Below are 23,957 nucleotides of genomic sequence, written 5' to 3' on the forward strand. Positions count from 1 at the left end.
CGGGCCGCAGGGAGGCCGAGGCCAGGCCGCGATGGGCGCGTTGGCACGGTTCGGGCGCGGGCGGGACGGGCGTGGCGCTGGGCCGGCCGGGAATGGTCCCTGGACACACAGGGGGCTAAGCGAGATGGGGCTCCCAGTGCAGTTCGGTGCACTTCCGCTCCGTCCTGGTTGGGGCAAGTCTGCAGGAACTCAGACCAAAACTCTGGCTGCCCCGAGGAGGAAGACTGGACGGGGGTGGCTGTGGACCTGAGGAGAGAATCACAGCCGCCTCTCCCGTCCGAGGGAGGATCAGAAACGTTTGACACAGCTGGCAACTGCCCACGGAGCAGACAGAATGATGTCGTCGATCTCGCTGTGTGGGACAGAGCGGGTGGTGAGAGAGCCTGGGCAGCTCACCCAACTAGTCCCGAACAGTTGACTCTAGATGCGCTCCCCTGCAGTCTCGCTTGTCAAGTTTTTCCAGGCTTTGTTGGAGGCGACCCCGGGTGCTTCCAGGGGGACTGCTTCACAATCCTGGGATTCTGAGGAAATCCTTTTGTTCCTTGGAAGCCCAGGGTTTCACTTTTGATGGCATGTACGGTGTGTTTACAGTTTCTTCTGTTTGTGCTTTTGCTGCCACTTCCCAGGTCTTGCTGATCCGAGGTTACCAAGCCCACCCTTGCCTTTTAGCTCCCCATTTACATCTGTGGACCTGTGAGTCAATGTGTCCTTGTGTCTGTGAACTTGAACCTCATTCTTACACATGTTGGATGTTCACTTGACCCAACACCAGCTGTTGAAAGTGTTCTTTCTCCTTGAATGACCTCAGCAGCTCTGTCAAAAAGCAACTGATGGATGAGCACAATGGCCATTTGCAATCCTAGCAACCCAGGAAGTGGCTGTCAGGAGAATTGATATAAATAGGGCTAGCCCAGGCAAATAATTAACTAGACCTCATCCTAACCAACAAGCTGGGTATACTGGTGTGCATCTGTCTTCTCAGCTCGTTGGGAATTGTAACTAGGAGGATGGCAATCCAGGCTAGCCAGAGCACAAAGCAAGCTTTAAAACAAAATTGGTGAACTTTTTATGTTTGTGTCTGCACGAAAACAGAGAGGTTGTCCTCCTGCTGACTTGACCCTGGCAGCCTGGAATTTGGATTTCCAGGAACTCATCTGTTTGGGGGTTGGTTGTGTTAGCTTGCTTGTTTTAACAAATCCCAGAGATAACACACAGAGACATAACACACAGAGACATAACACACAGAGACATTTATCCCGTGTGTGTGTGTGTGTGTGTGTGTGTGTGTGTGTGTGTGAGTGTGTGTGTACCAGTGTGCCAGTTCTGAGGCCTTGAAGTCAGGGTCTGGGCACTGTCCCTGAGCTTTTTTTTTTTTTTTCTCCTCTAGGCTAGCATTCTACCACTTGAGCCACATCTCCTCTTCTGGCTTTTTGGAGACAAGAATCTCACAGACTTTTTTTTGCCCAAACTGGCTTTGAATCACGATAGTCAGATCTCAGCCTCCTGAGTAGCTAGGATTATAGGCGTGAGCCACCGGTGCCTGGCTGGCTCACAGTTTGGAAGTTACAGTCCTAGCACTGTTTGGTTAGTGCCATTGCTCTGAGCCTGTGACAACTGGCATGTGGCAGAAATGCCAGTCACATGGTTCCTGGGCTAGAAGCCAACTAGAGGAAGAAAAAGTAAGACACTGATGTCCCACAATTTCCTTTGAGGGCCCACCAGAGCCTCCTGCTAGTTCCACCTCTTAAAGCTTCCACCATCTCCCATTTCATCTGTTTGGAGATTGTGTTAGCTTCCCTCATGAGGCCAACTCTTTTTGGGGGGAGGGGGAGAGTGTTAGTCATAGGGTTTGAACTTGGAGCCTGGGTGCTGTCCCTGAGCTCTTTTTGTCCAAGGCTAGCTCTCTACCACTTTGAGTCATAGTGCCACTTCCCGTTTTCTGGTGGTTGACTGGAGAAGAGTCTCACAGAGACTTTTTTGCCCTGGCTATCTTTGAACGGTGATCTCAGATCTTAGCCTCCTGAGTAGCTGGATTATGGGCATTATCCACCCAGACCAACTCTTTACCCCATTGGTGACTAGGGGGCATTTCAAATCCAGAGTGTAGCAGGGCTGCTTCAGTAATGTCTCAGCATGGTGATGTGGCATTTAGCATTAGTGACTCCATTCTGCTGTGGTTTGGTCTGCTGGAACCTACTGTAGGAGCTCTGTCCACAGGCTCTGTCCCATGACACAGGTCTCCATTATTCTTGGGTGACTAATAAGTTTATTAGTTGTAAAAGGTTCGTGTGTGTGTGTGTGTGTGTGAGAGAGAGAGAGAGAGAGAGAGAGAGAGAGTGAGTGAATATATAGCGGTTTCTATAGATCATGTTATCCTCAAATAGAAATGTTTCAAATCTGGGTGCTTTTAAGTCACCCTCCTGCACCATTGGCTGGACCTTCCGTACAAAGCTGAATAGAGTCTTCGGGTGGGCACCCTCACCTTGGTGTGTCGGAGGAACCGATGATCAGTCCTCTGCAGTTAAACATCCCCCTTGCTGCCAATTGTCTTTCTTTTCTTCTGGTAGATATTCTTTTTTTGGGGGGGGAGGGGTCCAGTTGTGGGGCCTGAACTCTGGGCCTGGGCGCTGTCCCTCAGCTTCAGCTCAAGGCTAGCACTCTACCACTTGAGCCACAGTGCCACTTCCGGCTTTTTTCTTTTTGCTTATGTGGTGCTGAGGAATGGAACCCAGGGCCTCAGTCATGCAAGGCAAGCGCTCTACCACTGAGCCACCTTCCCAGCCCCATCGGGTTTTTTTAAATTGACATGACCGCGGAGGTTTTTATGCCTTTTCTCTTATGATATGAATGATTATATCTGTTTATATGAATTACATTAATTAACTTTCTAAAGTAGAATCCTCTTGTCTTCCTAGGATAGATAGATGCTCTGTGTGTGTGTGTGTGTGTGTGTGTGTGTTTGACAGTCCTGGGACTTGAACTCAAGGCCTGTGTACTGTGCTTGAGCCTCTTTTTGCTCAAGGCTGGTCCCCTACCACTTGGGCCATACTTAGCACCATTTCTGGCTTTTTCTGAGTGGTTTATTGGAGATAAGAGTCTCACAGACTTTCCTGCCCAGGCTGCCTCCAAACAGTGATCCTCAGACCTCAGCCTCCTGCTGCGTGGCTGGTATTCTTCTTAAATTTTGAGGGTTTTTTTGATTTTTGCTTTTTAAATGTGTTGCTGAATTCAGTGAGGATTTCCACATCTCTACCATCTGCACCGTGTGATTTTCCTGTGCTACCTTTGCTGGTTTGGGGTTACCCTGGCCTGAAGAGCGAAAGGAAAGCATGCTGTACACCGGTGGGTTTTCCTTCCTTCCTTCCTCCCTTCCTGATTCTGTAACTTAAACTCAGTCTTCTGCTCCTGCTCAGCTTGCTTGATTACAGCTGGTACTCTACCACTTGAACCGTGCGCTCCATCCAGGCTTTGTGTTGGAGATAGAGTCTTTTCTTTCCCCAGGCTGGTTTTGAACTGTGATTCTCAGATCTCCTGAGTAGCTAGGATTACAGGTGTGAGCCACAAGTGTCCTGCTGATATTCTTAAGTTATGAGTTTGGCAGAACTCTCCGTTGAACTCCTCTGTTTGCCTTTGTGGGAAGCTTTTCCACGGCTGCCTTAATGTCTTGAGTCACTACAGGTCTACTTGCATTTTTCTACTTCACATAGAACCATTTTTCACAGGTTGTGTCTCTACGAATCTGGCCTTTGAGTTGAAGTACCTTAGATATTGGCAGCCTGTGACTCACTGTGCATCCTGGCATGTTCCCGTTTCTTCACGATCAGTCTGAAAGGCTCCCCTTGGACTCCCCACCAGGAATCTGTGTTGTCTTTCTTTTTCTGGAGGCGGTCTGGATAGAAGCTTGCCAGGCTTGTGTCTGTTTCCCTGGCTTCACTCTTCTAGCATGTTCCCTTCCCCCTGCCCTTGGTTTAGTTATGCATGTGTTTCCCCATGTTCCAGTTGATGCACCCCAAGCTGCTTGGGGTCCACATTGCTTGCTGGGTTCCAATCTGATCTACCGCCTCACAGCCATGTCAGAAAAGGTGTCTGGGCCTCCAGGTCTCTGGGTTTGGCAGGGGCTGGGTGCTTGGCTTTCTTTTGTCAAGAAGGCTTTGTAGAATTCCCCTTGGCAGAGTGCAGGCTCCCTGGCACCTCTCACCCCTGTCGCACACAGAAACATCACCACAGAGTCTAACCCAAGATGACTCTCTCAGTCACCTCAAGTCACGAAGCTCCATTCCCCTCCCACCATGCCTTGAGCGGCCGGGACTCTGGGAAAAGCACTTGGGCTATTCAGGAAAATTCCAGAACTTAGTCAAGAGTGCTTGCTGTTAGTGGGAGGTCCGTGTGTCAGACCAGGACCAACGCCTGTGGCCAGCAACCCGGGTCCCCCTGGGGGAGGTTGTGTGGACAGGCCTGTGTGGCAGAGGCACTGGGCCAGCTGCAGGGCAGCTCCTTGGGCACTGGGTTTGGTGAACCTTGAGGAGCCTGGACATTCTGTGTCCCAGAGGCTGCAGTGTCCTCGGGCACGGCTGTGCGACAGGACACAGAGCCGGGCACACTCTGACCTCTTCCTGCAGCCGCTCGGGCTTGTCCATGCTTATTTACCATGGCCACCTCCGTGTTGGCTCTAGGATGGTTTGCGTGCATGCGTGCGCGCTGGGGCTTGAACTCGGGATCTCATGCTCTTGCTTGCCTTGTTCACTCATGACTAGCCTTCTATCGCTTGAGCCACAGATCTACCCCCCTCTTTTTGTTGGTTAGTTGGTGATAAGAGTTTCACTGACTTTTCTGCCCAGCTACAATACCCACATCTCATCCTGCTGAGCAGCTGGGATGACAGGCGTGAGCTCCAGGCCTCCAGGACGGTTCTCGACTCTCTCTTGTTTCCACACTGTCCATGGTGAGGCCAGCTCGCCCGGCCCGCCGCCCCGCTGCCCTCCCCTGTGGCGTGGAGGGCCCTGCTTGCTCTTCTCTAGTCTCGGCATCGCAGCGCTGCCTCACGCTCGGGTGACGGGAGGCACACATTGCTTTAGTTGTGTTCTGTGTGCAGGTTGACATCACATGACAGACGATGGCCCCCACGCCGGAGGGAAGTGGCGATGTCCTGACCAGGCCTGAAGGAGAGGACAACGCCTCGTGGCCGGCCCTGCCCCGCGGGCCGCTCAGCGCACACCGAGCACGGGCCTCCTTCTGCAGCCGGGAGCTGCTGCTCTTCTGGGAGGGGGAGGAGATAGTCCGCTTCAAGGTGAGGCGTGCACTGCGGCGGACGCTGAAGGTGGCTTTACAGTGCTCAGGACCTGTGTCCTCTGCTTTGTAACATGATGCGGAACTGGGCATTGTGGCCCGGATCCTTCGCCCGGAGCCTATAACAGGGTGCTCAGGACGAAGGAGTGGATGCACCGCCCACACTTTCTGAAACTCGGGCCCCTCTCTCAGCAGGGGACGACGTGCTCCTCTGGCTGTGTCTGGTCACACACGTGTGCCCCAGGCAGCTGTGGCCATGGGAGACCCTGGGAGGCTTTCTCCAAGATCGCCTCCATGTCTGCCATCCTCATCTCCCTCGGTTTCAGAAAACCATCTTCTCGGCTTTGGAGAATGACCCTCTCTTCTCCCGCTCCCCGGCCGCCGACCTGTCCCTGGAGAAGTACCGAGAGCTGAACTTCCTCCGGTGTAAGCGGATCCTCGAGTATGACTTCTGCGGCCTGGACGACCTGTTTGCAAAGCCACTGAGAATCCCCGCGGCCATCCAGTGCCTGGGCATGTACGACTGGTCCCTGGCCAACAAGTGGGTCCTTCATATGCTGGTGAGTTTCCAGAGGCCGGGGCCCATGGCGCTGAAGGCCCCCGAATCCCTGTTTCCCTAGAAAAAATACTGCCTCTACTACCGAGAAGTCTTTTCAGCTGTGTGTGCAGATTTGCACACATACATTATTTTAGTTTTGGTGGTAATAGACTTTGAACTCAGCCTCGTGCTGAGTGCTCTACCATTTGAGCCACCTCTCTAGTCCTTTTTGCTTTTGTTATTTTTCAGATAGAGTCTTACGTTTTGCCTGGCCCTACTAGGCCATAATCCTATTTGTGTTTGCTGAGATGACAGGCACACATCACCATTCCTAGCTATTTGTTGAGATGAGGTCTCATGAACTTTCTGCCTAAGCTGGCTTTGAACTCCCATCCTGCAAACCTTCCCAATCTCTGCTCCTGAGTAGTTGTTAGTTACAGGCCTGAGCTACTGAGCCCAGCCTAACATAGGTTCTTAAATAAAATACAATGCTATGAAATATAAAGTCCCTTACAAAGAAGGGAAGATGAGGAGCCCTTGGGGTAGAGTGACGTCCACTGTCAGCCGTGAGCTCTAGAGCAGCAGCCACCCGCCTAGCATCGTCTGATTACGAGCTGATGTTACATTGCAGGTGTTTGGGTCAACAATTTTGAGCTCAGGTTCTGAAAGACATCTGAAATACTTGGAGAAGATCTACAACATGGAGGTAAGGTCATGGTCAGGGGGAATGGGCGGGGCAGACTTCCCAGGGAAGGCCCCTGTTTTTCTGTGGGTGTCTTGGCAAACCTGTAGCTCGCGGTCAGGGGGTACATTGGGTCCTGGTCTGCATGCACTTTGTGTCCAGGCCTAGGCCTCCATTTCCTCCCCTGCCTGGAGTAGTTCTGGCTGTGTGACGCGGCCCCACGTGACGTGGCGAGGCTTCTGCGCTCGTGTGCCTGCTCCTCACGGGCACCCTGGTGGGGGGCAGCTGGTGGGGCTGTCCAGTGGAGGGGGGCGCTGTCCTGCGAGGAACACATGGCACCCCAGGAACCCACAGGGCATGCCTCTCCCCTAAACCTCGCTTTGCATGTTTAGATTTTTGGCTGTTTTGCTCTGACTGAACTGAGTCACGGGAGTAACACCAAGGCCATCCGCACGACAGCTCACTACGACCCTGCCACGGAGGTAGGCACCGCCCTCCCCCTGGGCCCTGGGCCCGCGCAGATGAACTGTGGGGGCTGAGGACAATGAGCCGGGTGTGCTTGTGAGAGGCCCACAGAGGCCAGTCCCCTCGCAGGCGAGAGGGAGCCAGTGGCTCCACCAGCTGCGAGGGCTCCATTACCAAGGGTGGTTGGCGGGTGTGGCATGTGGAGGAGGGGAAGCTCACCTCTCCTCCCACCCCCCTTGCAGGAATTCATCATACATTGTCCCGATTTTGAAGCTGCCAAGTTTTGGGTTGGCAACATGGGCAAGACGGCCACTCACGCGGTGGTGTTTGCCCAGCTGCACACACCAGGGGGCCAGTGCCACGGGCTGCACTCCTTCCTGGTGCAGGTGAGACCTTGTAGGGGCGGCGAGGGGAGGCAGGGACCCAGGGCCAGGCCCTCGTGCATGCTGTCCACAAGCAGACCTGGACCTGGGGTGGACTGTGCGTACTCCGTACTCAAGACTCTGACGGTGTGGCCTGAGTGCCCAGGGCCTCACCACGTCACCCACCATGCTGAGCAGGGTCCACCGTGATACCCTCTCACAGCAGGGCCAGCCTGTGCCCACGGCACTGCACCCTTTGCCCACTGCCCCCCAGGGATGGAGGGAGAAATGGAGGTAGAAGAGAGAGAAGGAAGCGAGTTTCCCAGGTCTTTTAGTTAGAGCTGGGTCCATGGCCCCAAGCTTAAGGTTCAGGTATGGAGTTGGGGGGGTGCCCTTCTGAGGGCACTGAGACCCGGAGTGGTACCCTGGGAAATGTGAGGTGTAAAAGGCCCAGTGAAGTGTGGAGAGCCGTGGGACTTGGACGTGAGCCATCCTCAGGTCCTGCCTGGGGCTAGGACGGGGACGTGTCACTGCAGGGGACCAGGGTGACCCTCAGCCGCCCAGATAGAGTCCCTGGCCCAGCCATCAGCCATTCTGGCACAGTCATTGTCATTTCCAGCCATCCTAAGTTGATCTCTGTGGCTTTGCACAGATCCGGGACCCGAAGACCCTGCTCCCCATGCCGGGGGTAATGGTTGGCGACATAGGGAGGAAGATTGGGCAGAACGGTCTGGACAACGGGTCAGTGTGATGCTGTACCGGAGGTCACGGGCCATCTCTCTGGGCCCCTGATAATGCTCCTGAGGCAGAGGCCTCCTGCGTGTCACCCCAGAGGACCACAGTGCCCTGCTACCCTCAGGCTCCCAGGGGACCAGATCAGACACAGTGGCACCAGGCCTCCTGTCCGGGAGGCCATGCGCTATGCGGCCTTGTACTACAAGTTCCGCTTCTGTACCGCCCTCTGGCCATTTCTCCCCCAGAGGCACTCCCAGCTCCCAGGCCACAGCTGCTGCCTGATGCCCTGGGTAGGGAGAATGGGTTGGCATGGGGTCTGCTTTCCCTCTGTGAGGTCTGGGGGCTCGACTCAGTGTTGTCCACACAGAACCCTGAGGTGCATCTGATGTCTCGGGCATGGACATGGTTCTCTCAGAGGTGACAGTGCCACCGGGCTCTCTTAATCTGTTTACCCGCCCTGGATGTGGACTCAGCAGCTCCTGTGACCCGGGGCCCCACCACGAACCAGACATCAGTCTCAGCCCCTGCTCAGCCTAGGCACCAATGGGGTTGATCGGCCAGGGCCTGTGCTGAGTACAAGAAGTGCAGACCCTGGCTCAGGGTGGGGCCCCAGTGAATGCTGGATGTCCCAGCTGAGGCTCTGAGTGTTCAAGCCCCAGGTCATTAGCGAGAGCTTTGGCAACAGAGGGCCTGGCTCTGCTCTGTGTCATTTGGACAGTTTTCTGGTTTCCTCATCTGTAAAATGGTGTGATGATGGTCTCTCCATGCTGGGGGTCTTCACGTATCCTGGGGGAAGCTAAGTGGTCTTCCTGGCTGTTCCCATGCCCACTGGTTCTGGATCCTCCCCTGGAAAGCCTGGCCCCATAGAGCATAGAGCATAGACCACTCTGGGCCTGACACCCGTGGCCATGGAGGAGGCCACAGCAGGGCATCCTGAACCTTCTGTTGGGAGTTATGTCTCAGGAGCCTCTGTCCACTCCACCCACCGTGCCCCAGTATAGCTCCCAGAGCCCGACAGCGGCCTCACCGCTGCCCTGGCCCAGGGCCCCGGCCTCCCGGAGGAGATGAGGCACCAACACAGGGAGAGGCTGGGCCAGGGCATGTCCCAGGCCTCCTCTCGGAGAATCACCTCCTACCTGCCCCACTGCAGAAGGTGCGTGCCGTGCTGGGAGCCACTGGTTCCTCAGCAGCAGCTTGAGAAGAAAGCAAGGGGCTCAGAACTTCCCAGAATGCCAGTCTATCTATGAAGAATTCAGTGGGCATGCAGCCAAGCCTGGGTCCTCACACTGGGACACATGGCGGAAAAACCCTGCCCATGGTTCCCACAAAATTGGCCCCTTTATCCGAAGTGACCATGTCCCACATAGGGTGCATTTCTCAATGCTAGCTGAGGCCCAACACCATGGGCACAGTTGGTGACAGCCTTAGAAATCGGTCCACAGGCTGAGGCAGTGGTTCACCGAACCTGTCCTAAGGTCTTCTAGCCTGTGGCCAGTACTAAAGGCCAGCCTCTACCGCCTCTGTCCTCCTATGTCCACTGCGACCAGTACTGTGGGCTTCTGTGGCCAGTACCGCAGGCCAGTCTCTGCCACCTCCATCCTCCCTGGTCCGCCACAGGCTGTCCGCAGAGGGCACCAAGCCTAGTGGTTTATCTGCTCGTCGCCCAATTCAAGAGGCTGTACTAAGTTCATCTTTTTTAAACCAATTTTTGTATTTATGGTGAAAAAAGCAATAGCTGGATTAACGTGTCACATCAGAGAATCCCACCTCAAGGGCTGCCCAGATTGCAGGGATCAATGTTAGCCTAATGGACCCCAGCCCAACATACAAAGGTCTGTTCAAGATGGTTCCAGCCAGATCCTCTTGGTGCTGCTGGGCCTTGTCATGATGAGTCTGGGTGCACAGGCCTCCTGGTCCCTCCCGAAGTAGAGTTCCGGCTTGCCCCTGGCAGATGGGGCTGGGCTGGTGGCAGCAGCACAAGAAGTTACTAGAACTTGCAGCAGGAGGCCCTAAGTGGAGTGTACATACAGGTTCCAGGCACACACACACACACTCCTGCACACACACACACACACTCCTGCACACACACACTCCTGCACACGCACACACACACAATCCTGCCCTCTGGAGCCCCTAGCTTTGGTGGGCAGATTGGCCGATCATTTGGCCCTGTCTGACTTTCAGGGACAGCTTTTTGGATACAAATGAATCCAAAGAGAACCCGTGAGATTCTGTGCTCAGGGAACCGTGGGCAGGTATCACGGGCACACACACATGACAAGGCACGCACATTTGGACTTGTTCTGCGTCCTTGGCAGGAAAAGGTAAAGATTTTCCCCTCATGTGACCCGTTGTAACTTGGAGCTCCAGTGAGGCTGGTGCTCCCCAATACAAGGCATTGTCTGCGCAGCCTTCGTGCTGGCCACGCGGGGCGGCCTGCTGCGGTCCCCCGCACTCCAGCACGCCCTTCCCACCACAGCGAAGGCGTGTGAGGAACAGGATGAGGGACCCGGCTGGTCTTTCCCTGCCCGCCCAGCCAAGGGTAACGGAAGCCCCTTCTCCGCAGATTCGCCCTGTTCCACAAGGTTCGAATTCCTCGCCAGAACCTCCTGAACCGTACCGGGGACGTGGCCCCCGACGGCACCTATGTCACCCCCTTTAAGGTAGGCCCGATTCTGTGGGTGTGAGCGGGTAGCGCTTCCGGTCCTGGCACTTGTGAGGGAGGAGCTGAGGGGTGCCCTAGCCCCCCCCCTTGTTTAGGTTCCAGTGTCCCCTCCAGAGGGGACTTAGTCACAGCGGGGTGGTGAGGAGGTGGCCAGGCTGCAGATGCTGCCCTGGCCCTGTCCACCCTGTGGACACCCCCACGCTGTCTCCTTGAGCATTCCCGGGAGGATGCCCTGGTGACCACACACAGATGGGGTGATCCACGGGCTTCCTGGGGTCCCGCATTCAGCATGACCAGGGAGGAGGTGCGTGGCGGTGGCCCCTGCATAGCTGCGGGCCCTCGGGAGGCCTGAGTGTGTGCCAGGCCTTCAGGCAGCTCCCTGGAGATCCCTTCCAGCTACCTCACATTCTATGCCTGGCACCTAGAGACGCCAGCCCACCATGATGTGAATCAATTACAAACCACCCCAAAGGAAACGCACCGAAAGGCAGAGTACAGAGGGTGGCAAACGGTGCCCCCTGGAGGACGGCTGCGGAACTGAGGCCCTCCAGGGACCAGTGTTGGTCCCAAAGGGGAGAGACAGAAGGTCCCGAGACACAGGAGGAACAAATGTTCATACCTGATGCCAGTGGAATATAAATCACGTTAACCGCAGATTTCTCAAGTACACACTGAACACAGAACCGGTGACCTGACACGACAGATCACCCAGGGAAACCGAGCCTTGCGCACATGCATGTTCATGTGTTTGCTTGCTTGAGACGGACTCACAATGGGCCTCGAATTTGAGATCCTCCTGCCTCAGCCTTACCTGTGCTGAGATTAGTCTTGGGTGTCATGGCTAAAGACATGATTTTAAACCCAGTGAAGATAGATTTCCTTTCCACTTGAGCATGGGATAAATACTTGTAGGCAGGTAATGCTCGGAAGACTGCCACACGGATATCTGTTTTGGAGGAAGGCCTCAGAATATAAGAACCCTGAGGTGTCAGTGAGTGCTGGCCCCTCCTCTACCCACAATGCACCAGTGGCGCCTGCTGTGGTCTGTAGCTTGGCCCGCAGAACCTAGTGTTCTAGGCACTGGGTAGAGCCGGGTCAGTACGCATTGTGGCTTACCTTCTCTGCTGCCGTCTGGGGCCCGTGTATGACCCCTGCGCTCCTTCCTAGGATGGCAGGCAGCGCTTCGGCGCCTCCCTGGGCGGCCTGTCCTGGGGCCGCATCTCCATCATTGGCATGTCCGTCACCAACCTGAAGCTGGCCGTGTGCATTGCGCTTCGTTTCTCAGCCACTCGGTGTCAGTTTGGGCCCTCGGAGGAGGAGGAAGTGCCGGTGCTGGAGTATCAGCTGCAGGTACAGGCACCAGGGGCCATTTCCTGTCCTCTCCGTTCCCTTTGCAGATCTCTTCTGATTATTTGCAGTTTGGTTACTGAGGGCTTGGCAGACACTTGTAAGACAGGAGACAGGACGGAGCACAGGTGCGCAGCCTGGCAGGCGGCACAGCTTCCGGGGCGATGTTTTTAATGGAAAGCAGTTGGTAAGCCAGGGGATGAACACCTGTGATTCCAGCACTTGGGAGCCGAGGTAGGAGGGCCATCAATTTGAGGTGAGCCTTCATAGTGAGGCCCTGTCTCAAAGACAATAATACAATGGAAATAAAGTATCTGCAAGTGGGGGCAAGAGTCAGCTCCGGCTGGTGGCAGGTGTCACTGCGCAGTCCCCGGCTGCCCATCCCAGCCCCGAGAAGTGCCCAGAGTAGAGCACAGCCGGGCTGCTTCTGGAACGGCAGAAGGGACACCCACCTTCACGTTCTTGGGGCTGAGCAGCTAGGCTTCACCCCAAAAGGCACAGAGGGAGGTCACACCCGGAGCAGGGAGGTGTGCCTCCGTTACCAGGACCTCCCGTGGCCCTGCAGCACGCGGTGCCCCCCAGTGGCAGCGTGAGGACCCCACCCCACGGGGGCTCTGTGCCAAGCCTGGCTCACATCTGGAGCATGGCACACACACACTGGTGGCAGTCTGAGGGAGTTTCCACTTGGGTCTTTACCTTTTGCTTTGAGCATGACACCGTTCTGGTAAGGAAGTGAGGCTCAATGTCCTGATATGTCAGGGTGTCCCTGTGCCGCCCACGCTTATGCCCATCGCCCCCACGGACACAGTCCGTCTGAATGCTCTGGACGCCAGGGGTGGCCTAGCTGTTGTATGCCCTCAGCCAGGTGCCCTGCCCCTGTGCTCTTGTCTGACACACTTGGGACTGTAGGTGGCGCCATTTCCTAAGAGACACAGCCTGGCTCCTCTGGGGCCTCCCCAGAGGAGGACCCTCCCATCCATCTGCCCATCCAGCAGGAGTGTGGCTTGTCCCGTGCTGGTATAAGACACTGCCTCCCGAGGAACTTCTAGGCATACACTGGGCTCAGAGTGGGCCCCGGGCAGGCTCTGTAGTCCACAGGGTCAATCTTGAGTCCCATAGTGAGGGAACAAGGCAGCTGGGAGAGTGGGGGAGGGTCTGCCCCCGAGGACCTGGGATGGGCAGCTGGGAGAGGAGGGGCGGATGGGCCCCTGAGGACCGGGATGTCTTGCTTTCTTCAGCAATGGCGCTTACTTCCCTACCTGGCGGCCGCCTATGCCCTGGACCACTTCTCCAAATGGCTTTTCTTCTACATGTTCAAGCTACAGCAGGCCCTACTGGGGGGAGACCCCAGCCACACGCAGGTGAGCCCTTCTAGGCGCGGTGGGGGACTCGGGTGGGTTCACAGGTGAGGGCTCTGTGCTGGTCCCCCGGGCAGCGACAGCCTGCGGGCCGAGTCTCCACACATTCCTGCTGCCCCGCCCACTCGCGGCTGGGCTTGCGCAGAGACCCCAGCCCCATTCTGAAGCTTGTGCTGACTCAACCCTAACCCTGGCCGTGGGTCAGCCGTGGTTGTCCTGTGGCAAACATGCTGATTCTGCACAGTCTGCAGTACCAGCCCCTCAGAGGATTTCATGGTTCTTGGTCCCTTCGTAAACAATAGAACAAAGGGCTGATCCGCTCGCTGGATCTGGGCAGCAGCCTGGGACTGTGCCAGGATCGGGCACGCAGACTTCCTGAGGTCAGTGCTTCACGAGGAGCCGCTGCCCTCTCTGTGGATGGTGTGCGCATCACGTTCTGCCTCCCCCCTGCTGCCTCCTGAGCGGGACAGCAGTGAGCGCCTGGGGAAGCAGATCAGTGGTACGCAGAGAGCATTGCACGCAGCACCCGCGATGGGATCGCGCGCCAGCGACCGGAGGCGCTCAGCTACGCAGAGGCCCAGCAGGGGACGGGGGAGATGAGGGGTTAAGTGCGCTCCCGTGGTTTGTCGGCAGGCATTGGCACTGCCTCCCTGGTACCAGTGGTAGTGGTGGTGGTTCCTTCAGGGGTAACGCAGCCAGACCCCATAGCACCTGAAAGCCCTTGTTTTCCGACGAACACACTGAAATGAGCGGTTCTGCTCAGCAGCTGTGCACACTGGCCCTCTCAGATTGCCCTCATTGCATATCCAGGGGAAGGATGTGTGGGAGACGAGATGCAGGAGATATGTGGGCAGGGCAGGCGGCCTGGCGGGCACCATGTCCTGGGATTTTTTTTTTTTTTTGGTCCGTTGTGGGTCTTGAACTCTGGGCCTGGGCGCTGCCCCTCAGCTCTTCAGCTCAAGGCGAGCACTCTACTGCTTGAGCCACTTCCAGTTTTCTGGTGGTTTATTGGAGATAATAGTCTCACGGACTTTCCTGCCCGGGCTGGCTTTGAACCATGATCCTCAGATCTCAGCCTCCTGAGTAGCTAGGGTGACAGGCGTGAGCCACTGGCGCCCAGCGATTTTTTTTTTTAACTCAATTCTGAGCACTGCCTCCTAGCTTTTTCCAATCTACCACTTGAGCCACACCCCCACTTGTGGCTTTTTGCTGGTCAATTTGAGAAAAGAGTCTCACAGGCTTTTTCTGCCTAGGCTGCGTCTAACTTGGATCCTCAGGCCTCGGCCTCCTGAGCAGTCCGTTCGTTTTTGTTGCTGAGATGGAGGGCAGCTCAGTATTCTCCTCTGGTTAACATGGGACTCCTTCTGCAATTAGGGGGTGTCTTGGATTAGCCCCAGGGCACACCATCCATCCATGCTGGCACTGGACCTGGGGCCTGGCGTGCCGTGCCCCACATCTCGCTTCACCTCTTCTCATGGGATTTCCCCACCCACAGGTGGAGCTCGGCCGTGAGATCCATGCTCTGTCGTCGGCCGGCAAGCCCCTGGCCTCGTGGATGGCGCAGCAAGGAATCCAGGAGTGCCGGGAGGCGTGTGGGGGACACGGCTATCTAGCTAGTAGGTTTTGGGGGAGCCCATGGTGGTCTCTGGTCCTCAGCGTTACCATTGGGTGTTAGGCCAGGGATCAGCCCCTGGGCCCTGGGCCCTGCCCTCTGGCTGTTTTGGTAAATGAATAGCCATGCATGTTCCCCCCATGCTTTTCATGCGGCAGCAATGGTGCGTCGCCCAGACCACCTGGCTTATGAATGGAGCTTGGAATATTTACCTTCTGGCCTGTTGCCGAGCAAGTTTGTCTACTGCTGCCCTAGACAGATCCTGCCTCTTTCCAATGCCTGAGATTTCTGGGCTAAAACTTGGGGTGATGAGGAAGAGGCCGGTGAGTTAAACTGTTGTTTAACTCACTTGGGATGTTTTGGTTATTGACTTGGTAGAAAGCCAGTACCAAGTCTTTTTCTCTTTTCTTGTTTTGTGCTGTTTCTGGGGCTTGAACTCAGGGTCTGGGTGCTGTTCCTTAGCTTTTTTTTTTTTTTTTCCACTCTACCACTTGAGCCACATCTCTACTACCAGCTATTTTGGTGATTAATTGAGGTAAGAGTCTTGGGACTTTCCTGTCCAGACTGGCTTGAAACCTTGACCCTCAGAGCTCAGCCTCCTAAGTAGCTAGGATTACAGGTGTGTCACTAGTGCCTGGGCCCAGGTTTGTTCTGATAGAACTTCTGAAACAACACTGATGGTATCCGTCTGTGGCTTTTTTTGTGGACAGGCAGGTGCGAAGGCCAGAGCCTGGCTCTGGCTTGCTTTCTATCAGGGTGAGTGGGCAGAGCCCTGGCCTCCGGTTATACACGGGAATGGTGAGCACACCTTCTCCTTGGTTGATGAAATTTATATCACGTCTCCACCTACAGCCAGAGCCGGTCATGTGCATCTATAGTTGATGTTATCTCTAGAGTTATTTATTAATTATTTATTATCCTCAGCACTACTTGCAGCTCCCCTGCAGAATTCCCTCTGTGCCAACCTTAAATAATCGCTAAGACCTGGCTCCCAAAGGCAGGTGCTCGCTGGGTAGCGAAGGCTCACAGGTCCGCAGGGACCTGTGCGAGCACTCTTGGCCCTGGGGAGCTGTGTGCTTTCCCGTGGCAGTTTTCGAGTCGCCCATCCTGGCGGTTCTAGTGTGGCTGCTCTAGCACAGGGGCCAGCGGCCCGGCCTCTCCGCACTAGAGCTGGGTCTCTGTGCTGGTCCACAAGTTACTTGTTTGCATGTTCTGTCCCTTGATGCAGATTCTTTTTTTTTATTATTAAGTGTTATTGTCATTATGAAGGTGATGTACAGAGGGGTTACAGTTACATAAGTGAGGTCGTGAGTGCATTTCTTTTTAGACAATGCCGCCCCTTCCCTGCCTCTCTCCCAGTTTTTCCCTCCCATCCTCACCCACAAGTTGTATAGTTCATTTTCAACATAGTGTCCAGTGAGTAGCACTAGCTGCATTTGTGAGTAATGCTCTTCATAATTTTGTATTTGTTGCTGTAGCTCCTAGGAACACTATAAAAGTTTAGCATTAATAGGGTTTTTAGTGGGATTAGGAAATTGAATCTTGCTGACAACAAAAACACCTGACTCACTCTTCATGACTTGTGGACACTGGGCCAGGAGGAGGGCGACTGAGGTCAGCTGAGGCCATCAGGGCCATATGCAGATACCATGTCTGCTTAAAAGATCAGTTGTGAGCCAGGTGTCGGTGGCTCACACCTGTCATCCTAGCTACTCAGAAGGCTGAGATCTGAGGATTGAGGTTCAAAGTCAGCCTGGGCAGCAAGTCCGTGAGACTCTCATCTCCAATTAACCACAAAAAAAGCTGGAAGTAGAGCTATGGCTCAAGTGGCAGAAAGTGAGCCTTGTGCTCAAATCCAAGCAAGAGTATGGGGTCCTGAGTTCAAGCCCCAATACTAGCAGAGAGAAAAAAAGAATAGTTGCAGATTTCTCTCCTCCTACAGTGTCTTCTCTCTTGTGCCCAGCAGCTTACTTGCGGCCAGGGAGTGGATGGGAAACAGGACTCTTTCCCCCATATACACCCCCCTCCCAGGCAGGGAGTGCTGCCTATCAGGGCAGGGGTCCAGGGGAGGACCAGGAAAACAGCCTGGGGGGACCCATGGAGACAGGAGAATAAAGAAAGCTGTCTTCAGATGTTCCAAGATTCTTATTAAAAAGAAACTCAGGCAGTGGTTCATGCCTGTCACCCCAGCTACCTAAGAGCCTGCATTCTCAGGATCACATTTGAAATCAGTCTAGGCAGAAAAATCTCCAGTTAATTACCAAAAAGCCAGAAGTGGAGCTATGGCTCAAGTCGTAGAGCTAGAGCACCAGCCTTGAGTGAAAAAATTTAGGGACAATGCCTGAGTTTAAGCCCCAGGACTGGCACGCACACATGCGTGTGAGCACACGCGCATGTGCGCGCGCACACACACACACACATACACACACACACACACCCTCCCTCATTGTAGAGGGAAGAAGGGCAGCCCTCCCCCTCTCTGGAGGCCACTCCCCTCCCCATGGTCTCTACACCCTGGATCTCTACCAGGCGCCCGTGCCGGTGATGCCAGGCGATAGAGAAGGCCCTGTGGGTGTCAGCAGTGCCCGCCCTGGCCCTCCAGAGAGCCCGTGTCTGCCCTTGGCTCACCACGGGAGGGGGAGGCTCCTAGGAGAAGCCAGCCGGCTTCCTCTTGGCTCTGCTGGCATCTTCTGCTGCTGTGGTTTTCTTGCAGTGAATCGGTTGGGTGAGCTCAGAAATGACAACGATCCGAATTGCACCTACGAAGGGGACAACAACGTGTTGTTGCAGCAGACCAGCAACTATCTGCTGGGCTTCCTGGAGCGCCCGGCCTCGGGTAGGCCCCGCCAGGTCCTGGCCATGCCCACATGCTGGCCCAGCCCCGCTATCCACAGCTTCTGGACGGGCGGTGGGGAGGTGGGGGAAGGGGACACTCTGGGTTCAGAGCCCTGCCTTTCTTTGAAGTGACAAGAGCCTGTATCCTAGATGGATCTTGCTTCAAAAGCCCTCTGAAGACGGTGGACTTTCTGGAGGCCTCCCCCAGCATTCTAGGCCAGACATTTACAGGTTCCCGCATGTCTCACTGGCTGGAGCCGGCAGGTACGGACCCCAAGGGGCAGGACGCGGGGTTCCCTCGCTCCCTTGTTTTCAGGAAAGGATCTGGGCCTCCAAGGGGCCATCACACTGGGTTAGTGGGACAACAGAGGCCCCTCCGTCCACTACTCCACCGTTTCCGGATCCCCCTGTGCCCCACAAGCTCCAGGATGGGGTCAGTGTGGTTTGAGTGGTGAGAACCTGCAGGGATTACTTACATTCACTGCAGGTGTGGTGAGAGTGTACAGGATGTGGCCAGTACCACACCGAGTGCCATGGGGCAGAGTTGGAGGAGGAAGACCCGGAGCTCTTCGTTCAGGAGACCAGAGTAGGGTCCCCTGGGGTCAGGAGGTCCCTGGTTCCTCAGGGTCAAGGAGCCTCCAGCCTCCTCTGGTTGAAGGCCAGCCCATGGTTAGTTAGTGAGATCCCACCTCAACGAAGAAGCTGTTCGTCGCCATGCCTGTGTCCAGCGACACAGAGCAGAGAGGGGGTTGGAGGGGCATGTCCAAAGCAAAAAGGGCTCAGAGTGCTAAGTTCAAACCCAGTGTATGTGTATATATATATATATATTTTTTTTTTTTTGGGTCCAGTTATGGGGCCTGAACTCTGCCACAGCACCACTTCCGGCTTTTTTCTTTTTGCTTATATGGTGCTGAGGAATCGAACCCAGGGCCTCAGGCTTGCAAGGCAAGCGCTCTACCACTGAGCCACCTTCCCAGCCCCTATATATATATTTTAAACCAACAAATCAAAACCAGAATAGTAAGATCTGTCTCATAATTGACAGAAGTCCAAATGTAAGGTGTGGCAGGACTCAACCCCTTCCCTGCCCCTCGCCCCTGAGCTGCCCCCCTGTCCTTGGCTTGGGGCTGCCTCCAGGTCACAAGGCCTCCTTTGTCTCCTCTTCTATTTCTTGCTATACTCTTGTTTTACTTAGGGCCACCCCAAGCTAGGGTGACCTTCGTGTCCTCGCCACACCTGTTCAGAAGAGGCCACCTGCTCCCTGGAGCCCTGGGTCTGTCTGGAAAGTCATGGGGACGGCCTCTCCACCCTTTCTGCTTCCTGGTTTCCGTATGACCATGGACAGGCAGCTTGAAGTCTCTGACATGGTTTTGTCTGGCTTGTAATGGGCTTTTCAGTTGTGCCATGAGGGTCAGCTGATAGTGTATCAGGGACAGAACCAGATGTGCTGTGGCTTCTTCTCTGGGATCAGTCTGTGATGCAGGAGGTGGCCAGACCCCATCTCCCTCCTGGCAGCTCTGCACTAGGATCAGCTGCCAATCCAGGGCTTGGTCCCTCCTCCCTGCAGCCAATCAAGGGCTCTGTCTCCCTCCCATAGCCTACCTGTCCTGAAGGGCCAGGACGTTGGCGTCTGGTAGCTGTTCAGCCTCCACTCCCCATTCATGCCCTGTGCCCCGTGCCCTCGGTGGCAGGGTACCGCCGTGGGAAGTCAGCTCAAGTAATGACAGGGGTGTGGGGACAGGGCCTCAGGCATGGCACTTGGACAGGGTCCATGGAAGAGGGTGCCCTCCTGCTTTGTGTCTGCCACCTCCAATCCATGTGGCACCTGGCCTGGCCTCCCTTATCTGGAGCTTTCTTTCCCTCAAGTCTGCCAGGGACCTCGTGGGGCCCAGGCTTCGGGCCGGCCGGCCCTGCTGGCAGTCCACAGCAGTCGTGGGTGGGTGAGGCCCGAGAACGCCGCGTGGTGGCGGGGACACAGGCGCCCTTCCTCCCACATGCTGGACTGCTGCTGTGCAGTGGTCTAGCCTCTGCGCTGCTGTACACAGCGCAAGACGTGGTGTTGAGGCTCCATGACCGGGGCCCCGGAGGCTGAGCCCAGGGATGCCATGCCTGCCCCGCGCGGCCACCTCCGGCTAGGTGCCTCAGACGGTTACCCTCAATTTCCCTGTCTGTGAGCTGGCCCAGCTCGGCCCCCTGGCATGCACACAGCCCGCGGCGGCCTGCCCCAAGTAAAGCACACGGGATGTGACGTGACCCCGTCTCTCCTGGCAGCCGCCCTGGCAGCGTACGAGTGGTTGGTGTCCTACCTGCTCCAAGAGAGTCAGCAGAAGCTGAGTCAGGAGAGGAGATCGGGCACCAGCGACTTCGAGGCCAGAAACAACAGCCAGGTGTGTGTTCCAGCCCGCTCCGTTTGCTCACTCCCCGTCCCCGCCCGGCCCTCCTGGTCCCTCAGCGGTAATGGCCTGGCAGTGGCAGGCCCCAGCCTGGTACCATCCCGCCCTCCCCCCCGCCTTGGTTAGGTTGGTGGCCTCTTGGCATCTCATTGCACCTCTGCAACATGGGCATGCTAGCATCTGCCTGGCGGCTGGTCATGGAAGAGGTCAAGGGTCACATGCAGGCAAACCCAGCTGTGGTGGTTGGGTGGGGAGGTGGGGAGGTGGGCTGCCACACCAATGAGGGGCCTCCACCTTCTGACGCCCACACTCTGGTCAGCGCACCCCCACACCGCTGCTCTGTGCCCCACTCACTGTCCTCCCCGTCCCCAGAGGTCTGAGTGGGTCAGGGCCAGGGTGGCTTGTGATGGTCTGGGGGTGGGGGCAGGGGCGCTGGGTGCGCGCTCGCAGGCCGGGCTGCTGCGTGTGTCCTGATAGCCACAGCTGGGCAGGCCCTCGGGGTGGGTCCTGCAGTGGGAGCTGGCGGGACCTGCCGTCCCTGGTCCGTGCTGTTACTTGGGACGTTGCTGCCCCGGGAACCCAGGCCCCTCCCCTGCTGCTGCCAGGCCTAGGAACCTGTGGGGCCCCCGAGGCCCAGGGTGGGGGTCAGAGGACCTGAGGGGGCACCTAAGAGCTTGAGTAAACCCAGGACTATATGGCTGGGAAAGGGTGAATCAGCAGATAGCAGGGTCAGAAGTAGGAGTCTAGTTCTAGACTGGTTCTGGATCAGGTTTTCTGCCCCCCCCCCAGCCTGGTTCTAGATCGGGTTTTTGATCAAGCTGGATTTGTTTGTTTTTGTCGGTCGTGGGGCCTGAACTCCTGGCCCAGGCGCTGCCCCTCAGCTCTTCAGCACAAGGCTAGCACTCTCCCACTTGAGCCACAGCATCTCTTCCAGCTTTTTCTGCTTATGGGGTGCTGAGGAATTGAACCCAGAGTCTCATGCATGCGAGGCAAGCACTCTACCACAGAGCCACCTTCCCAGCCCCTCAAGTTGTTTTTGTTCTGCCCCTGCCCAACCCCTCAGCTGGTTCTAGATCAAGCTGTCTTCTGCCCCTCCACCACCCCATCCCACCCCATTCCCCCACCCCCAGCTGGTGTGTGCTCAGGCCTGGTCATTTGGAAATGATGAGTGACCACTAGCCGTAGTTCTGGCGTCAGTCCTGTGATCACAGGGCCGAAGATGCGTCTCCCAGCTTCACTGAGGCCTCCTGAGGTCACCCAGAATGGGGGTTCCTTCCAGCGCCTAGCTAGGTTGCGGCACGGCTGCCTTCCACCAGTCACCCGCCCGCGGGGTTCTGTCTTGAAGGTGTACCACTGCCGGCCTCTGGGCCTGGCCTTCATGGAGCTCACCGTGGCAAAGCGGTTCCACGAGCACGCACACAGCCCCGGTGTGCCGCCCTCCCTGCGGGCCGTGCTTGGCCGGCTCAGCGCGCTCTACAGCCTGTGGTCCCTGAGCCAGCACCAGGCCCTGCTCTACCGAGGTGAGGCCCAGACCCGGCGCCACTACCCCGCAGCCCTGCCAGCCGGTGTGGGGTCAGATGGGGGATGCGGGGGAGATGCCTGTTCCCCACATGCGGCCTCTCAGCCACACCAGGCCTCCATCGGGTTGGCAGATGCTTCTGGAATGTCTACTCTTGATAGGCAGAGGGCTGGGTCCAGAGAGCTAAGTCCAGGCCTTGGGGCTTGTAGCACTGACAGATTGGCACCTGGGCTTCAAGAGCCACATCACCACTGGGAAGCCCGGACAGCCAGAATGACCTCAGCTGATCCTGGGCCAGGGGAACAGGGCAGGCCAGTGCTCCTAACTGAGGAGCCTTCTCAGACCCTCCCTCCTCCACTCCCCCCTTCCTCCCTTCCTTCCTTCCTTCCTTTTCTTCCTGTATGTGCCAGTTTTGGGGTTTGAACTTAGGCCTGGGTACTGTCCCTGAACTTTTTCAAGGCTAGCACTCTACCATTTGAGTCTCATCTCTAATTCTCACTTTCTGTTGGTCAGTGGAGGTAAGAACTCATAGACTTTACCACCCAGGCTGGCTTTGCACTGCAGTCCTCAGCTCTCAGCCTCCTGAGTAGCTGGGATTCAGGCGTGAGCACCAGCACCTGGCTCCGACTGTTTCCGATTCCCACTCAGTGGTTAGGCAGAGTGAGACCCTGACCCCACCAGGAGCCAGCTCAGGGCACAGCGGGCAGCGGGCAGCTGAGGTGGCTGCGGGGGGAGGGCTGGCAGGAGCCCCTGGCTGGCTGGCCGCTTTGCCCCAGCGAAGTTACCCCTCAAGTCGCTCCTGCACACTCAGGGCCCCCGAGGCTGCAGGCCGGGGACACAAGGGGACAGGTCCCCACTCCATGGGCGGCCCCAGGGCCTGAGTTGTCCACCCCTGGCCTCGCACCCCTGCCTGGCGGGACAGGGCCTCAGAACCGGGCCGAGCCTGCACCTCCTTCACCAGGGTCACGGTGGCAGGGCGGGGGTTGGGCCCTTCAGGACGGGGCGGGAGAGGGCCTGAGCCGCCAGTGAGGAGGGCCATGCTTCCAGGTGGATACATCTCCAGTGAGCAGGCCGGAAAGGCGCTGGAGGACGCCATCCTGCACCTGTGTGCTCAGGTGAGCGTGTCTCTGTGCTCCTCAGCTCTCTGCTGGGGGGGGGGGGGCAGAGGTGGAAGGGCCAACCTCGTGCAGGTCCACACAGCCACCGACCATTCCTGGCATCTCCCGACGGCTCCCATGCCAGCATGCTCAGCAACAGGTATGTGGAGTTATTAGTTAACTGAAGAAAAAACCGTTACCGCATTTCAAGAAAATGCGTGGCCTGGGTATGATGGCTCCTGCCTGTAATCCTAACTACTTGGGAGATGGAGATCAGGAGGATCAAGGTTTGAGGCCAACCAAGCAAAAAGTTAGCAAGACCCATCTCAATCAGTAAGCGGGGGGGGGGGGGGCGGGGGAATTGGAGAGGAGAGAAGAGGGGGGGGGGGGGTTCTTAGTATAATCTGAGCCACACCAGAGGGAGAGGTACAGGGTCACAGTTGAGACAGAAATAGGAGAGTCTGTTTGAAAAAAAAAAAAAACTAAAGCAGAACAGGCCTGAGGGCATGGCTCAAGTGGTAGAGTACCTGCCTAGCAAGAGGAAGAAGGAAAGAAAAGAAACTTCCTGGACATCTCATCAAGAGGTTGCTTCCTAGGGTGGCGTTTGGGGAGACTTGAAACTTCCAAGTGCAGTTGGAGCTCATGGGCATCCCTTTCAGTCTGGACAGGGCAGCTTGCTGGCCCGGGTGGGGGGACAAGCCTCTGGGGACTGCTGAGTAACAAGCCACACCCACCGCCCCGCCAGGCCCCTGCCTCGGCCGAGCACACCCTGGGAGCCTAGTGCTGGCGGCATGGTGGAACTATGCGGGCTCCTGGCCCAGACGTCTGCCGCCCAGCCCCACAGAGAGGAGCAGAGGAGCAAGGGCTCGGGTTTCTGGTTGTGAACAGGGCTTAGCAACCAGCCAAGGCCCTGCCGGAGCTGTTGCTCCAAAGTCACCATGGAGACCACGGGCCTTGCCAAGTGTGTGACTCTGTTTCCCAACAGTTGAAAGATGACGCCGTGGCCCTGGTGGACGCGATCGCCCCTCCTGATTTTATCCTGGGCTCCCCGATCGGCAGAGCC

The 23,957-nt window shown here is 56.5% G+C and overlaps 2 protein-coding genes across 3 annotated transcripts in view; one reads left to right on the forward strand and one right to left on the reverse strand.

The window, feature by feature from the left end:
- Trmt44 (tRNA methyltransferase 44 homolog (S. cerevisiae)) overlaps nucleotides 1–5,027 on the reverse strand; it is a 31,628-nt gene extending 26,601 nt beyond the window's left edge. The window contains exon 1 of the mRNA XM_013023888.1: nucleotides 4,848–5,027. Coding sequence (XP_012879342.1) covers nucleotides 4,848–5,027 — 180 coding nt within the window. The remainder of the gene's footprint in view (nucleotides 1–4,847) is intronic.
- Acox3 (acyl-CoA oxidase 3, pristanoyl) overlaps nucleotides 4,916–23,957 on the forward strand; it is a 20,622-nt gene continuing 1,580 nt past the window's right edge. Inside the window, exons 1-17 of one of the 2 annotated variants that reach the window (XM_013023955.1) lie at nucleotides 4,916–4,942; nucleotides 5,093–5,287; nucleotides 5,613–5,846; nucleotides 6,456–6,530; nucleotides 6,899–6,988; nucleotides 7,214–7,357; nucleotides 7,986–8,074; nucleotides 10,635–10,731; nucleotides 11,901–12,083; nucleotides 13,319–13,441; nucleotides 14,934–15,054; nucleotides 17,764–17,886; nucleotides 18,036–18,149; nucleotides 20,157–20,272; nucleotides 21,624–21,798; nucleotides 22,845–22,912; nucleotides 23,880–23,957. In XM_013023955.1, coding sequence (XP_012879409.1) covers nucleotides 5,114–5,287; nucleotides 5,613–5,846; nucleotides 6,456–6,530; nucleotides 6,899–6,988; nucleotides 7,214–7,357; nucleotides 7,986–8,074; nucleotides 10,635–10,731; nucleotides 11,901–12,083; nucleotides 13,319–13,441; nucleotides 14,934–15,054; nucleotides 17,764–17,886; nucleotides 18,036–18,149; nucleotides 20,157–20,272; nucleotides 21,624–21,798; nucleotides 22,845–22,912; nucleotides 23,880–23,957 — 2,004 coding nt within the window. In that variant the 5' untranslated portion in view covers nucleotides 4,916–4,942; nucleotides 5,093–5,113. The remainder of the gene's footprint in view (nucleotides 4,943–5,092; nucleotides 5,288–5,612; nucleotides 5,847–6,455; nucleotides 6,531–6,898; nucleotides 6,989–7,213; nucleotides 7,358–7,985; nucleotides 8,075–10,634; nucleotides 10,732–11,900; nucleotides 12,084–13,318; nucleotides 13,442–14,933; nucleotides 15,055–17,763; nucleotides 17,887–18,035; nucleotides 18,150–20,156; nucleotides 20,273–21,623; nucleotides 21,799–22,844; nucleotides 22,913–23,879) is intronic. The other variant, XM_013023956.1, reaches the window with a different exon arrangement.

Source organism: Dipodomys ordii, unplaced genomic scaffold (assembly GCF_000151885.1).
Source record: "Dipodomys ordii isolate 6190 unplaced genomic scaffold, Dord_2.0 Scaffold71, whole genome shotgun sequence".
In the NCBI taxonomy this organism is placed as follows: Eukaryota; Metazoa; Chordata; class Mammalia; order Rodentia; family Heteromyidae; genus Dipodomys; species Dipodomys ordii.